Below are 14,308 nucleotides of genomic sequence, written 5' to 3' on the forward strand. Positions count from 1 at the left end.
GCAAAGGAGCACGTTTCTCCTCCTTGCACTTCTAAGACATGTCCTTTTAAAACTATCTAGAAATGGCAGAAAGACAGTGGAAAGAACAGTGAATCCCATGTGCTGAAGTCTTTTCCCAGTAATGAAACACTTAAAAAGCAAGATGCTGGGACTGTTGGTGATTTAAGGGAAGACTAAGCTATCAGAAACGTGAACACTGAGCAGTGCCCACAGCCAGTAGCTGCGCACAGGGCCAAAGGTGAACAGGGAGGAAAACATTCTGCACATTTTTTCTAGTAGAAAAGGTCCCAGTGAGCATCTTGTAATGTAGAAAGCTCAGGCCATGGCCTTACAGCAGTCCTGTCTCTAGAGCTGCAGCCTAACAAAACTGCAAGTGGTGAAGCAAAAGCTGCTTGCAGTTTAAGTTAGGGACAAGCTGTCTGAACTAGTCCTGGCTTCATTCTGCTGTGGATCAACAAAGTGAACAATATCTTCCAGGTTGCTTCACTGACTTCAGCTGACTGAAATGCTGCTCTGGTACTTTGTGTGCTGATCTCAGTGAGCAGTGCCTGCACCTTCTCTAGTTAGGACAGGCTCAGTGGAGGCCTGAGAGCGCAGCGTGCATCTCAAGAGGGGCCCATGGTGCTCTGGTGTACTGCTGACCTCTCTTCTCTCCTAGTTTGCCTGCTCTGCCTTGTGGCTGTGATTTGCACCTCGCTGAGTGCTGCCTTTGCACTTCCTGGCTTTGTGTGCTAATCCCTGTCTGTACCAGACGAATGCTTAGCTTGTTCTTGCCAAAGCAAGCTGAAGGCTGGCTCAGGGCAGGAGCATTAGCTCAGGTGTCGCTTCAGTATCACTGTGCCCGAAAGAAAGGGTATTTTTGTAGCATACCTACCCTGATCCCTAGCTTGAGGGGAATACATTTAGCAGTTCTCTAATACCAAAGTGCATTTGAAAGGAAAACGTACTCCTGCAAACAAAGACTTTTATTAAACGTGGCATCCTTGTACCAGAACAGCAGCTGTCCCAGACCAACAGGCCTTGCCAGGCTGAAGAACAAGTTTAGGAATGCTTTTGTCCACTCGTTTGTTTTTCTTTTTGTTTTGAAGTGCTTTTTGGCTCACTGGCTTTACTAGCATTCCCAATTTCTCCCTTCAGGACATCTAGCAATGTCTGAGAACTCTCCAGAATCTGGGAAAGAAGAAAATAAAAACAGCTTATTTTTTTACATCAACTAAACAGTTCTTTCTGAATTCACCTGATCTACCTTGGAGCAAGAGGGGCTCTCCATCCCTTAGGATGTTACACCACTGAGAATTAGGTATTCTGTCTCACTGCAGGAATATCTGTGGAGGAATTTCTCTGGTTTATGCCCATTTTATGAATAAGAAATAACTTAAGCAGTTTATCAGTCTTTGAACACGGGGCAGAGAACTTCCTGCTGCAGCAGGCTGTGGACTAAACTTTAGTTTTTAAGAGATCTTGATACTTGGGCTTTTTAGATCAGTATTAGAATTGTACTCAGACACAGTTTCAACTGTCTTCTACTACTAAAACTGCACACTTTAGGTTTCTTGCTTCAAGATGTTGCTCAACTCCACAATGACCTTAAGTCAGACTAAATCTTTCTGCTTTTATTCATTTTCTTCTGCTTTTAGCTTGTTTTATATAATTTAGCACTCCAACTTGTGGTGCGTTAGGATACAAGGCTATGCTAGGCTTAGAAAATCTTGTTGCCTGTCCATCTCTCTGTTGTAAAGTTATAACATGGTGGACAACTGTAACAAAAAGTTATAGCAGGGTTATAGTCCCAAAGATCATTTTTACACTCCTATAAACTTGTGGAAATCATTAAGTGGTCAGAGAAGAGATGAAAGCAAGCGCCCCGCAGGCCGAGATGCCAGTAGAAGTTGGTGGGATCTTGTCGTCTGTGTCCATGGAAGAATGCGGTGGATGGGGACGGAGTCCTGCAACTCATGGGCTGGGGAAAGGCAAGGAGTATGATTACAGACAAGAGATGGAAATCCACAGGAAAGGAACTTTGTTACTTGTTTCTATTTGCAGGATGTCTGCATTTCCTCTCCTAACCACCTTGGCTCTTTACCTACTGTGACTTTGTCTTCTAATTTCAATAAACATGAATTTGTTTGTAGGATAGGGGCTTGTGACTTGTATCTCAGGGAAGGTTTCTTTTAGAACCTGTGCTGTTGTTTCTGTAACTTTACAACAAAATTGCTAAGCTGTTACAATTTTTATGTGAGTTGTCCCCTTCACCCTAAACCAGCAGGTCTTGAAGCAGGCAGAGAAATCAGCTCCAGCTTCATCTGAAAACAGCTGCTGCCAGGAAGGCTGGCCAGAAGGCACTGGCCTGAGGAGATAAGAGGATTCAACGCTTATAGTAGTTGTTGCCTTCAAAAAAGAAATGGGAGAAGGGAAAATTTAGGCAACTACCTGGAAAGAGCCTTTTACTCTTTTCAAATGCTGATTGGTGTTTTATTTTAAAAGCTAACTCAGCTGTTACCCTGTCAGCGGAATGAAGCAGTCCCTGCCCAGCAGTTCCAAATGCAGGAAGGGTGAAGGGACTGAGCCATCCCGCAACAGAAATGACAGCGATGCTCAGCCCTTGTGCTGCTGGGCTGCCTCCTGCCCCCTTGCTGCTCTGACATTCCTGCCCTTTCAGTTAACGGTATGGCAGATGCTGCCTCACAGAAAGACAGAAGATGAAATTACATGAAAGTGAAGCAAAAAGAGCGCAGGGCCGACAGTTCTGGCATGGGTTTGTTGTTACCTGCGTGGATTCCTGTGGTCTTCTGGCCGCGTCTGGTTTCCTCCTTTTCCTTTCCCCTCTCCCGAACAGGGTTGGCGAGGGGCCTTTTGCAGGGTTTGGTGGCCCAGAGCCCATTTTCCTCTATTTCCACATCGTGCGGCTTCCCCCACCCCTGCTCAGCCGGGGGCAGCCCAGCAGAGCCCCGAGACCACCCCAACCCTCCTTTCCCCCCTCAGGCCGCGTGCCAGGCCCGTTACCTTGCCGTAGGCCGCCTCTGTCTCGGCGATGCTCCTGTCCAGCTCGCTGCGTGCGGCCAGGTGCCCGGCCAGGCTCTCGTTGGTGCGGGCCAGCCGCTGGCTCAGCGCCCCGAGCCTCGCCTGCAGCCGCCCCCGCTCCGCCTCCTCCTCCCGGATCCGCTCGCTCAGCTCGTCCCGCCGTGCCCGCAGCTCCGCCAGCCCTGCCCGGCCCGGCCCGGCCCGTCAGCCCCCGGCTTGGCACGGCACAGCCCGGCCCCGCTCACCCGCCCGACCCCGCTCACCCTCCAGCAGCGCCGCGTTGTAGCCCTGCAGCGCCGCTCCCGCCTCGCCCATGGCGGCTCCCGGCCCGGCCCCGCCAACGGCCCCGCCGCGCTCCGCCTCTTCCTGAGGTGCGGCCCGCATGGAGCCACCGGCGGCCGCGGGGCTCTCGGCGGCCTGGCACCGGCTCAGCACCGCCCTGGTGCCGCCCGCGGCCCTGGGGCTGGTGAGCGGGGGGCGGCCGGGGGAGGGCCGGGGGCTCGGGGAGCCGCGGGGGGGGGGGGAGCCGCAGCCGCCCTCAGTTTGGGGCCGGGGGAGTTGTGGTGCCTGAGGGGATCCCGGGTCCGCTCCCTGTCCCTCCGCTCTCGGGGCTGGTTTTGTGCTCGCCCTCTCGCCCTGACGAGGTGCCGTGGCCCAAACGCCCTCCGTGGTGGTGGAACAGTGGCCGAACAGATCGCTGCTTCCTCCCCCGGTGCTGCGGCTCTCTGCCGGGTTGCGCCCTGCAGAAGGCAGTTTTGGGGTTTTGTCGCAGGGCCTGGTGTTTTGGGGGGCACAGCACCAGCCTGTGTCTGCTGCAGCGGCCACCGAGGGGACTATGTTTGGGAAATGGGCCTCTGAGGCGGATGCTGGGCTTCCAGCAGTGCTCTGAGACCCCGGCACCCACCGGGTGCTGTTCAGCAGGGCCGGCGTGCGTTTGGTCCCCACTCCTCGGGCCGAGCGGGCTCTTCTGCCACAGATCCACCTACAGAAGTGTGCGTGTGCTTGACGTGCTGTCCCCTCTGCTTTCCAGGCAGCGCCAAGGTCTGATCCTGTGGGGCCGCTGAAGGATGCCGACCTGCGGGCTGCCCTGGAGGTGCTGCGCTGTTACGACCTGCACTCGATCGTGGAAGAGTGGTTCATCGAGGTGTTGCAGACGGACCTCCAGGCGAATATAGCCCCCGAGTTCTGGAACTGCATTGGCCAGTATGAAAACACAGCGGAGGAGCCTCAGTGCTCCTCGCTCCTTCTGGACGCGTTTTGTCTTCTCAAGTGCCGCCTGGACCCCTACCTGAACAGCCTGGAGCTCCTGGAGAGATGGACCAAGGCGGGCTTGCTGCTGGGGACAGGCGCTCAGATGCTGCAGGAGAAGGTCTACACCATGTTCAAAGCTATCCTTTTTTTCTCCACCACAAAGTCCTTCCAAGAAATGATCCAGCAGTTCTATAGCCGCACTTTCCGGATATACATGCGGCAGTGGAAGAAAGGAGAAGAAGGAATGAACGAGTGTGAGAGCAGCATGAGTGAGAACGAGCAAGAGAGTGATACGGAGGAGGGCGGAGGAGAGAGCCAGGTGTGCGCAGGCTGCGGCAGTAAGAGGGAGCAGTGCTGGTGTCCCAAAGCCATGGAGCAGTTTCAGCAGCTCAATGACATTCTGTACGTATGTTATGAGGTGATGCTGTCTCAAGAACAAGCAGATAGTCCAGGGAGGGTGGCAGCAGCAGCTCTTGTATCTGAAAACTGGAGGAGTTGTGCGTGGGGTTATGCAGGCAGTGACATAGTACTGCCTAGGGAACTTCACACAGTTTCTGTGGCTGCTGGCTAGCTGGTGGCTGAACTAGAGCAGATCTTTAGACTGAAGTTCTTTTTACTGGCTGTGGGAATATCGCTGTCTTTTTCTAAGGCCTTCTGTTCCAAATAAGCAAACTTCTCTAAATGAAAAAGCTTCTGGTAGCTAGAAAATAATGCTTCTGAATGAGATGGGACAGCAGTAGTTTCATCTATCATATATGTAGTGCATCTGTGCAGGCTCTCAGAGTGTTTAAATTTAAAACTGTTCCTGCATCCATGGACCACGCAGGGAGACAGGTGCCTTCAGTTAGTTAGATTTTCTTTATTTGCTTGTACTTTTGCTTTTAGTCACTCTGAATTGGGTCTCTCTCTGTGTCTGCAGCCGCCGGCTGAATTTGCTGGAGAGAGTGAGCGCCGATGCTGTCACAACCATCTTGCACAGGATGATCGAGGAGAGGATGGAGCAGAGATGCAGGGGCGAATATGAGCACTCTTTCCTGAATGAGTTCCAGGAGGTGAGGAAGGTGGGGGGGCAGTCAGGGCCCTTGCTCTGGAGATGTGGAGCTGCTCCTGTTACTGGCAGAGCAGCTCAGGCCAAATTCCTGATTTCACCTGAAAATGCCTGTTCCTGGGCTGTGACTTCCTGGGCAAAAGAGGAGTGGTTAAAGCTTTCCATATTGATTTAATGCTAGAAGAGAATGCTCTGACCTATGCATACCAGAGCATTGCATTTCACCTGGTGATGTCCCTATTAACGAGGGAATTTCTGTCGTTCTGTTCTACAAACTATGTGAACGTGACGTGCCACCTAACCTGTAGAAGGCCCTCCCTGTGTACAGGTGGGCCCATAACTTCAATTTGTGCGGCTGTTTTCTCTCCACTTTCTAATTTTTCAGCATCCCTTTAAATCAGGAAGCAAGGATGGGAGATAGTGTTCTGGTATTGATTTCTCCAGTGGGCTGCATACAGAATTAAACTCCTTCCTTGCATCTATCTAGTTCTTTTGCTGCTACCTTAAACCGAGTTTGTGTTATTTGCTCTGTATGACCTTAAAATTCTTCTCAGAGTTATGGCTCTTCTGGGATATGGTCTCTGTTCTGCAGGCTTGCTCTGCACTCTTTGTTCCTTGGTTCATGCCCTTGCATTTGCCTGTGTTGAAGAACAATGTGTGAGGTCAGGTTGCCATGCGAACCAGGCTGCTCTGCGTGGTTGTCCCAGTTTCCTCGCTGTTTGTCATGCTGGCCTTTTTTGTTGTCTGCAAACTGCGGCAGTGATTTGGAATTTACTTCCCTGTAGTTGCTGCGCAACACTTTCTTTTTTGGCCCTAGTGTAAAATGCTTTCAGGTAACCTGGAGACTGTTTAAGGACACCAGGGAAAATGCAGCTGCATTCCACTTGTCACACATTGCAGAAGGTCCCCGCGCTCCCACATCTTCAGAAAAGGCCAGTGTGTTTGGCTGCAGGACATTAGAAGATGTGAGAATTAGGAAGAGACATTTAAAAAAGAAAAAAGGCACAAACCTGGCAAGCTAAAGGCTAAACAGGAGAAAACTGAGTAAGAGCTTGCTAAATGTACAAATGCTAAGAGCAAACCTCCTTCCCAGACATGTCACAGGCAGTCCGGAATGTCAGTTGATAATCCAGCTATAACAGGAACATTCAGAGAAGACAAACGCCCAGGATAAAAAATGGGTTGGTTTGATGGTAGTGGTAATCCTTAAAATTTAATTACTCTGCATCAGTTACAGTCCTTTCCTTTTATTCTTTAGCAGAATGCTTCATCAGCTTTTCCACAGTTTTGCCCAGAATTGCTGCCCAGATATTCTGTACTTCTCAGGTTTGTACTGCCTTGTAATTATTAGCAGAACTCGTGCATTCCTCACGTCTTCAGTGTTCCCTCAGTCGAACAGATGACTAAAAATTAACATCAGCAAAACAGATTTGGACTTTGCATTTTTGTTTCAGGCTGTCCAAATCTGGTTATTAAAAAATAATATCTAATACCTATTAATACTCAAATACTATCTCAGGTAGTGTTATGCTTGTTACCCTAAAAAGAAAATAAAACAATTTGTTTTGAATATTTGGATATTGTAGCTGAGTGCATTTGAAATAATGACAAATGCACATTTCTCTGTAGAAAACTAAATCTCCAATATACAAAGTTAACCTCCTGATGCTCTTTGATCAGGTTGTAGGATTTAATTATTAAGTGACAAGGCTGGTATTTGTGGTCTTGTCTCAAGTGCCTGAGTTTGGCGGGTATGACTATATCTGTGATTCTTTGAGGTGGCTTGCTTATTCTTTATTGATTTCAGGAAGCTTAGAAATTCTGTGCCAAAGATGGTGAGGTGGGCAATTTACTCAAATTCTCATAAAGAGAATAGTTCCTCAAGTGTGGAATAGAAAAGAACAGGATTTTGCAAGAATAGTCTGCAAGTTTTTGAATATACCTTGTCCTTTTTTAGGAGCCCAGCACCTGTGCATGGTCCTCAGTCACCCCTGATCTCCTCACAGAAATGTTCAGAGTCTACATCCTGTAGGTCATGGGGTTCAGCTGTTCTTCCAGCTAGGCTTTCCTCAGCCAGGGTGTGTTTGGAGAGCAGCTAGAGGTGATGCTGTGCTTGGCAGGCTGCTCATTTCTGCTTGCTGTGGCAGCTGCCTGGTGATGGAGAGGTGTGGGACATGGTTGTGCATCCAGCTGTGGTGCTCACCAGCTCTTTGCTCTCCTTCTTCCGTTGCAGTGGATTGAGAAAGTGATTGGCTGGCTCAGCAGAGTTTTTCTGCAAGATGGTCCCTTGGCTCGCTCCAGTCCAGAAGCTAGCAGCACCTTGAAACGCTGGCGGTGCCACGTCCAAAGGTTCTTCTACCGCATCTATGCCAGCATGCGCATTGAAGAGCTCTTCAGCATTATTCGAGGTAGGTATGACCCGTTCAGTGTTCGTTCACTCCTGTGCTTGGATTCATGACAGATCTGTCTTCACCTCCTGATGTGCCATGCCATCTCCTCTTGCTTCCCCGTGGAGCGTGGCACAGTTTCTAATCACTGCTTGGTCTGTAGATTTCCCAGAGTCAAAGCCTGCTGTGGAGGACCTCAAGTTCTGCCTGGAAAGGACTAATCAGAGGCAGCAGCTGCTCAGCTCCCTGAAAAGTGCTCTGGAAATGCGACTTCTGCATCCTGGTGGGTTTTGCATCTCTGCATATGTCACAACACTGTAAGAAGCCTGGTAATGAGTGGGGATCTGCTGGGAGCTGTCATTTCATTTTGTGTTTGAGCGAGAGGCAGCCAGGCTCTGCACGTTGTGTGCTCCCCGTGTTGGGCACTAGTAGCTGATTACATCCCAGCCCCTTCTTGCCTGATTTTTGTGGTACAGTGAGACGCCTAGCTAGAACTTTAGCTTTTATCCAAGCGGTTAAAGGCTTCTCTGTTAACACACATTCTGGTCTAAGCTGGTTTATAATAGTCTCTGAACCTGTGTTTGCAGTTGGGACTGGTTTCTCAGTTATATGGATCTGATCTATCCCTGTGGACAGGGCAGAAGGGCAGCAAGCCCTTCACCCTCAGCGCCATAGATCTAATGCAGGGCTTGGAGCAGCCTGTCTTGCATCCTGGCTGTTAGTCTCTGCTCTGGGACTCTGAACTGCCCCCCTGCCCTTCTCTTGTAGGTGTCAACACATCTGACATCATCACTTTGTATATCTCAGCCATCAAAGCCTTGCGGGAACTTGACCCCTCCATGGTTATCCTGGAGGTTGCCTGTGAACCCATCAGGAAATACCTCAGGTAAGAGGCTTGCAGGGCAGTCTTGTGCATTCCTTTTCTCTTCCCTCCCCTTCATTTGCTCTGTTTTTCTTCCCTTTTGGCAGGACTCGGGAAGACACAGTGCGGCAGATTGTGGCTGGTCTCACAGGGGATGCTGAGGGCTCTGGTGATCTTGCAAATGAGCTCTCAAAAGCTGACCCTGTGACGCTGGAGAATGGCCAGGAGAGTGATGATGACATCTCAGAACCAGGGGACTGGGTTCCTGACCCGGTTGATGCAGATCCAGGTTAGATGCCAAGGACAGAAGTGGAGGCAGCTCACTCTTCTCGTGGCTGTCTGTAGTCCTGAGTCACTCATTAGTCCTCCAGAGCTGACCTGTGCTGGGGCAGGTCTTTGTTAATCTCTTACTATTGTCTGCTGAATTTCCCTAGGGAAATCAAGTTCCAAGCGTCGGTCCTCAGACATCATCAGCCTGCTGGTCAGCATCTATGGCAGCAAGGACCTGTTTATCAACGAATACCGCACGCTTCTGGCTGACCGGCTGCTCCATCAGTTCAACTACAGTGCTGAGAGGTGAGGTCCCAATGCCCAACCCCAGGGCTTTCCAGGTAATATCACCTGACAAAGCTGTGCTTCAGACCTGGTGCTACAAAATGGCATTTCTGGAGCTGTGATTATCTTTGGCTATCTTCTCTGCAGCTTTGGGTTTGCATCTAGAATTTCATGTGCTCACCTGTTCACTGGCTGCTTCCTGCTCAGTGTTGGCCTTGGCTTGCACTAATGTAGGGAACTGGAAGCACAGACACCCTCGTAGCTCCATCGTGTATGTTCTGGTAGCTCTGACAACCTGCAGGGGCTGCTTTGGGTCAGCAGGAAGTTTAAAGGTACAAAAAGGGGATGAAGCATCAGGAAACCACAGCTGCAACCCAGCTTTGTCGATTGAATCATCAGCTGCAGTGGTTTTCCTTTCCGTGACGTGCAGCCAGTGTGGGCCATGTCTGTGATGAGCAGTCTCCTGTGCGTAGCTCACCAAATGCCAGGGCTGTGCTGTGCTGTCAGGAAGGCTGGCCTGGTGCTGTGCTTGTCCAAACGAAAGGGGTTGGAGGGTCTTCAAAAAGCTGCTGGCCTACAGAGGAAGTGACTTGTCCTCACTGAGATGCTGGGAGGCATCCTCTGCAGACAAAAAGCCTTACAAGGCTTCCTAGGAAGAGCACCATTATGTCAGGGACTCCTTTTTTTTTTTTGGCTGTGTCACAAGGGATAGGGGCTGGGCCAGGCTAGGCTGTCAGAGGAACCTGTGTCTGATCCTTTGTTTCTCTTGCCAGGGAAATCCGCAACGTGGAGCTGCTCAAGCTGCGGTTTGGTGAAGCTCAGATGCACTATTGTGAAGTCATGTTGAAAGTAATTTTGTTCTTGTTGTTAATTCAAGTCCTGGGTGTTTGAGCTCGTTGGTGAAGATGAGGGATTTAGTGACCCAAAAAGGGTCTTTTAGAGAAATGGGGTTATGGGAATCCCGGTGAAGAGTCTGACTTGTAACAGACAGAACTGCATTCCGTAATGTCTGTTCTTCAAGTCCTGTGGGTAGGATTACTGACTCGGGGGTGGTTGCTCTGGTGCTGTTGTCTCTCCTGCCCTTCCTGCAGTACAGCGTTCTGGCTACTGAGGAGCTGGACTATTCCAGCTCCAGGGTTGGGGCTATGGAGTTTCATTCACTGGGGGCACTGTGGGAAGAAGACAAGCCTGGAGGGGCTCCGCTGTAGGGCAGTGTTGAGTTGTCAGCCCTTCCCCAGCCTCCCCACAAATGTTTCTGAGTATCTATTAGCCCGGTGTAGTTGCCAGTAGGTACAAATGATGATGACTTTTCCAGTGTCCCCATCATCTCCTGGAGACAATGCCAGTTGCCCTGTTTAAGCTTCTCCTTTCCTAAGGTTTAGCACTGACTTGGAAGAGAAGGAGCTGCCTTAGCTTCCTTTGCCTTTTCCAGGATATGGCTGACTCGAGACGCATCAATGCCAACATTCGTGATGAGGAAGAGAAGCTCCCAGAGGAGGAGAGGCCGCCGTTCAGCCTCGTTGCTGTTATTCTGTCAAGTGAGTTCTGGCCACCACTGAAGGAGGAGAAGCTAGAGCTTCCAGAGCAGGTCAAGGAAGCCATGGAAGCCTACTCCAAGAAGTATGAGAAATTAAAGGTGAGCCATCCTTAACCCTCCTTAAAAGAGGTTTATGCTGTTAACTCCACTTTATAGCATGGTTTTGCATGGCTTTTCCAAAGTTCCCCTTAACATCCATTAAAGTGTAGCTGCTAAGCTGCCACAACACTTGCACTGTTACAGTGGAATCCCAGAGTCCTTCAGTTTTGAAACTGGATTAGAAGCTGCACTAGCTTAGCTATTTCCAAAAGAATGGTTTCTCTCTTTATGGGGTGCCTGATTATTAGCCTTTATGGGGTACCTGACTGTAATTACAGTCAGGCAAGAGAGTTTTCTAAAACAAACCAGTGTTAGTTAAATGGATAGTGAGGTGGAAGGTTTTAGGCATCTGAGTCTGGTCTAAGCTTGCTGGCGTAAGTGCTATAGTAACAAGAGGGACATCCTGTCCATGCTGGACTTCTCATCTTCAGTACCCTGCCACTTTTCTGTTTCTCCTCTTGAAAAGATGCCCTTTTCACATGGTCTCCTTTCCAGCCTGTTGTAGGAGATCCAGTGTCAGACCAGAGTTAAGTGAACATTGTGTCTTCTCTTTGTATTCTTTCCTGCCTTGTTTCATTCATTTTGGGAGGATTCCCTCAGCTCTGTGACAGGCAGTTTAGTTGCAAGTGGTTTTGGTCACTTTGTAGCTCAGCACTTGGTCTTGGTGGTTAGGCAGATGGAGAAGGCTGAGGTACATCTTGCTCTGCACACACAAGGGATTAGAAGTCTGGAAGTTATGGAGAGATGTAGTTCACTTCCAGAGCTGTGTTCTTACCTTTATTACCTTGCTTCTTACCTGGTGGAGTGCAGAGCACGCCTCTGGATCACAGATCATTTAAAGCTGCTTGTCATACCAGTATAGAGTCTGTGTGCATGCACAGATGGTTCTTTGCAGCTAACTTGAACACAATTTGTTGTCTCACAGTGATGTTTCCATTTGCCTATCCCATTGTGCTCTGACTCTACTTGAGGCTTGGTTTTCCATATCCTTTCTTGAACTTGTTACATACCAGGTAGTGTATGCCATGAAGCTGGGAGGCTCCTAGCTCTAGACTCTGTCTTTTCTCTCTTCTGCTGCAGCTGTGTGCCATGTGTGGATGCCAACTGATGTTTGTGTCTGCAAAGATAGTTAGGAGTGGTACAATAGTGGCCTTTTATTTTTTTTATTATTATTTTTTGGACTCTGGTACTTGAGAGCATCCTCAGCCTTCAAAACAGGCAGTGCTCTTTTCACATTGGTATCAGATTTCACATTGGCCTGTCTTCTGAGGAAGTCCTGCCCCAGATGAGTATTTATGTTCTGGTAGGAGTTTGTCCAGAGTGGCACAGTTGAAATTTCAGCATTTCCTCAACTTGTGCTTACCCTACCAGAGGTTTTCAGGCAGGAGAGGGGCTTTGGTCTTGGGCAAGGGTGGGACAACAACTTATGCCAAGGATGTTTCCTTTGAGGGTGTGGGGAATGGATGGATGGTGGGATGGAGACTCCTGGGGAGGGGAGCAGCTTTTGTATTTCATGGAGGTGAATAGAGATCAGCTCGCCATGAAAGTAGAGGGGCTGGAAGATCTGCTGCATCTCCCTTTTCCAGGCCATGAGGACCCTGAACTGGAAGTACCACCTGGGCCTGGTGAACTTGGACGTGGAGCTGGCCGATCGCACCCTCTCCCTGTCAGTGTCTCCCGTGCATGCTGCCATCATCCTGCACTTCCAGACCAAGAGTGAGTGACACGGCAGGCACTCTGCGTATCATCTGTGGGTGGGTGGGAAGGCCACATTCCTCTGGTGGCTGTAGGGTCTGAGAGATCTCACAGGAGGAGCTACACCTGCTTTGGGCTTGTATCTACTGTATCTGCTGTAGTATCTGCTGTAGCTGGAGCTGGGTCTCCAGCTCTGCTTGGAGACAGCACCCAGAAGAGCCACAGCTCACCATCCAGTTTGCGTTCAGGCAGTCACTGCACACAGCTGCTTGCTCCTGGCCGTGGCTCACCAGCCTTCCCCATCTCTGATTAAATCCTGGCGTGCTGCAGGGTGGGCAGGTCTCTGCGCTCCGCTCTGATACCTGTGGTCCCTGCAGGTACATGGACGCTGACGGAGCTGAGCGAAGTGCTCAAGGTGCCCGTGACATCGCTGAAGCGTAAGATGACGCTGTGGCTGCAGCAGGGCGTGCTGCGTGAAGAGCCCCCAGGCACCTTTACCGTGATCGAGGAGGAGCAGAAGGACCAGGTGGAGAAGGTTGTTCTGATCGACAGTGATGAGGAGGGGGACTCTGCCATGGCATCGCAGGCTGACCAGAAGGAGGAAGAGCTGCAGGTACCTGTCTGTGTGTCGTGGGTGCCTGTGCAGGCATGCAGCGCTTTTGGCTTTGGGGGGTCTGATGCAAATGAGGGATTTGACTTGCACTTTGGGTTTGCATTTTCCACTATAGTGACCAAGTCCAGCTTGAGGGGTTTTTGAAGTGATAATAACTAACATGATTAACAATGACAATGCAGGTATTGTAAGGCAGCCTTCACTCCAGAAAAATATCTGAGCCAGGCAACCATTTGGATGTTTGTAAATGTCTTGGTTCAGTTTAAAAAAAAAAAAAAAAAGAAAAAAAGTAGTAGCCTGAGATTTGATTTCATATTTGAAAATAGACGTTACTTGGATTCACCCAAGAAGTATTTTTTTGCTCTCAGACTGTTAAAAAGGTTTACCCAGCACTATTGGCTCTGTTGTCTGTGGGGGCCCCTGGGCACTTCCAGCTCTTCTGGTACCTGTGTCTCATGTTGCGTGAGTGTTGTGCCGCCGCGCAGCATGAAGGTGTCCTACCTGTGTTTATCCACTAAGGGTCATGCATGTGCTGCAGGCCAGATCCTGCCTTCTAGCCGTGGGTCCTGACACCTGATGCTCTTCTTGGATGTTTCCTGTTTAAAGGCCAGGCCTTCACGGCCGAGAGCAGAACTCACTGCCAGCCACAGCCCTGCTGTGTTTTTGGGGATATGGGATGCTAAAGCACCCCTTTTCTTCATGGCACCGATGTGATTGTGATTGACTGTTGTTTGCCTGCCCCCTTGTAGCTGTTCTGGACATACATCCAGGCAATGCTGACCAACCTCGAGAGCCTGTCCTTGGAGAGGATTCACAGTATGCTGAAGATGTTCGTGATGACAGGCCCAGTGGTCACAGAAATTGACACACAAGAGCTGCAGGGGTTCCTCCAGAAAAAGGTGCGGGACCAGCAACTCATCTACTCTGGAGGTGTCTATCGCCTGCCCAAGAACTGCAACTAGACTACAACTGTTCCTTCTTTCCTGTGTGTCACTTCTCCGGGCCTGTGCTCAGCTCCTCAGTGCCACCCAGCTCCTTGTATCCTGCTGGGTAACTTTTTTTGCTGGGCCCCCTTCCCAGAAGGGTGTCCTTCTCCATGTGGAGACAGCTCAGCAGAGGCCTGGGCTGTGCACCCCACAGAACTTCTGGACTGGAGCTGCTGCTCACATTACTTTCCTCTCATAAATGAGTGTCTGAGTCTACTTCAGTGGTTAATAAAAAACAGCAATCCTCTTTTTCA

At 49.9% G+C, this 14,308-nt stretch overlaps 2 protein-coding genes across 5 annotated transcripts; one reads left to right on the forward strand and one right to left on the reverse strand.

Moving 5' to 3' along the window:
* Nucleotides 1–947: 947 nt before the first annotated feature.
* On the reverse strand, nt 948–3,419 carry SSNA1 (SS nuclear autoantigen 1). 4 transcript variants are annotated; one of them, XR_011804027.1, is made up of 4 exons: nt 3,285–3,419; nt 3,004–3,203; nt 1,247–2,388; nt 948–1,170 (listed from the first exon to the last, which is right to left on the reverse strand). XR_011804027.1 is itself a non-coding variant. In XM_027470953.3 (3 exons), exons 1-3 carry the CDS (start codon nt 3,403–3,405, stop codon nt 1,042–1,044), a joined length of 450 nt encoding a protein of 149 aa, XP_027326754.1. In that variant the 5' UTR covers nt 3,406–3,419; the 3' UTR covers nt 948–1,041. The 4 variants fall into 4 exon arrangements, 3 of the variants coding, with proteins under 3 accessions (XP_027326754.1, XP_027326753.3, XP_027326752.1); XM_027470953.3 differs by lacking the exon at nt 1,247–2,388; XM_027470952.3 differs by having other exon boundaries at nt 948–1,960.
* On the forward strand, nt 3,348–14,308 carry ANAPC2 (anaphase promoting complex subunit 2). Its single transcript, XM_027470949.3, has 13 exons — nt 3,348–3,487; nt 4,052–4,674; nt 5,192–5,324; nt 7,554–7,728; nt 7,871–7,990; nt 8,476–8,593; nt 8,677–8,858; nt 9,004–9,145; nt 9,898–9,973; nt 10,557–10,760; nt 12,347–12,476; nt 12,833–13,068; nt 13,818–14,308. Exons 1-13 carry the CDS (start codon nt 3,404–3,406, stop codon nt 14,028–14,030), a joined length of 2,436 nt encoding a protein of 811 aa, XP_027326750.1. The 5' UTR covers nt 3,348–3,403; the 3' UTR covers nt 14,031–14,308.

This window comes from Anas platyrhynchos, chromosome 18 (genome assembly GCF_047663525.1).
Source record: "Anas platyrhynchos isolate ZD024472 breed Pekin duck chromosome 18, IASCAAS_PekinDuck_T2T, whole genome shotgun sequence".
Taxonomy (NCBI): domain Eukaryota; kingdom Metazoa; phylum Chordata; class Aves; order Anseriformes; family Anatidae; genus Anas; species Anas platyrhynchos.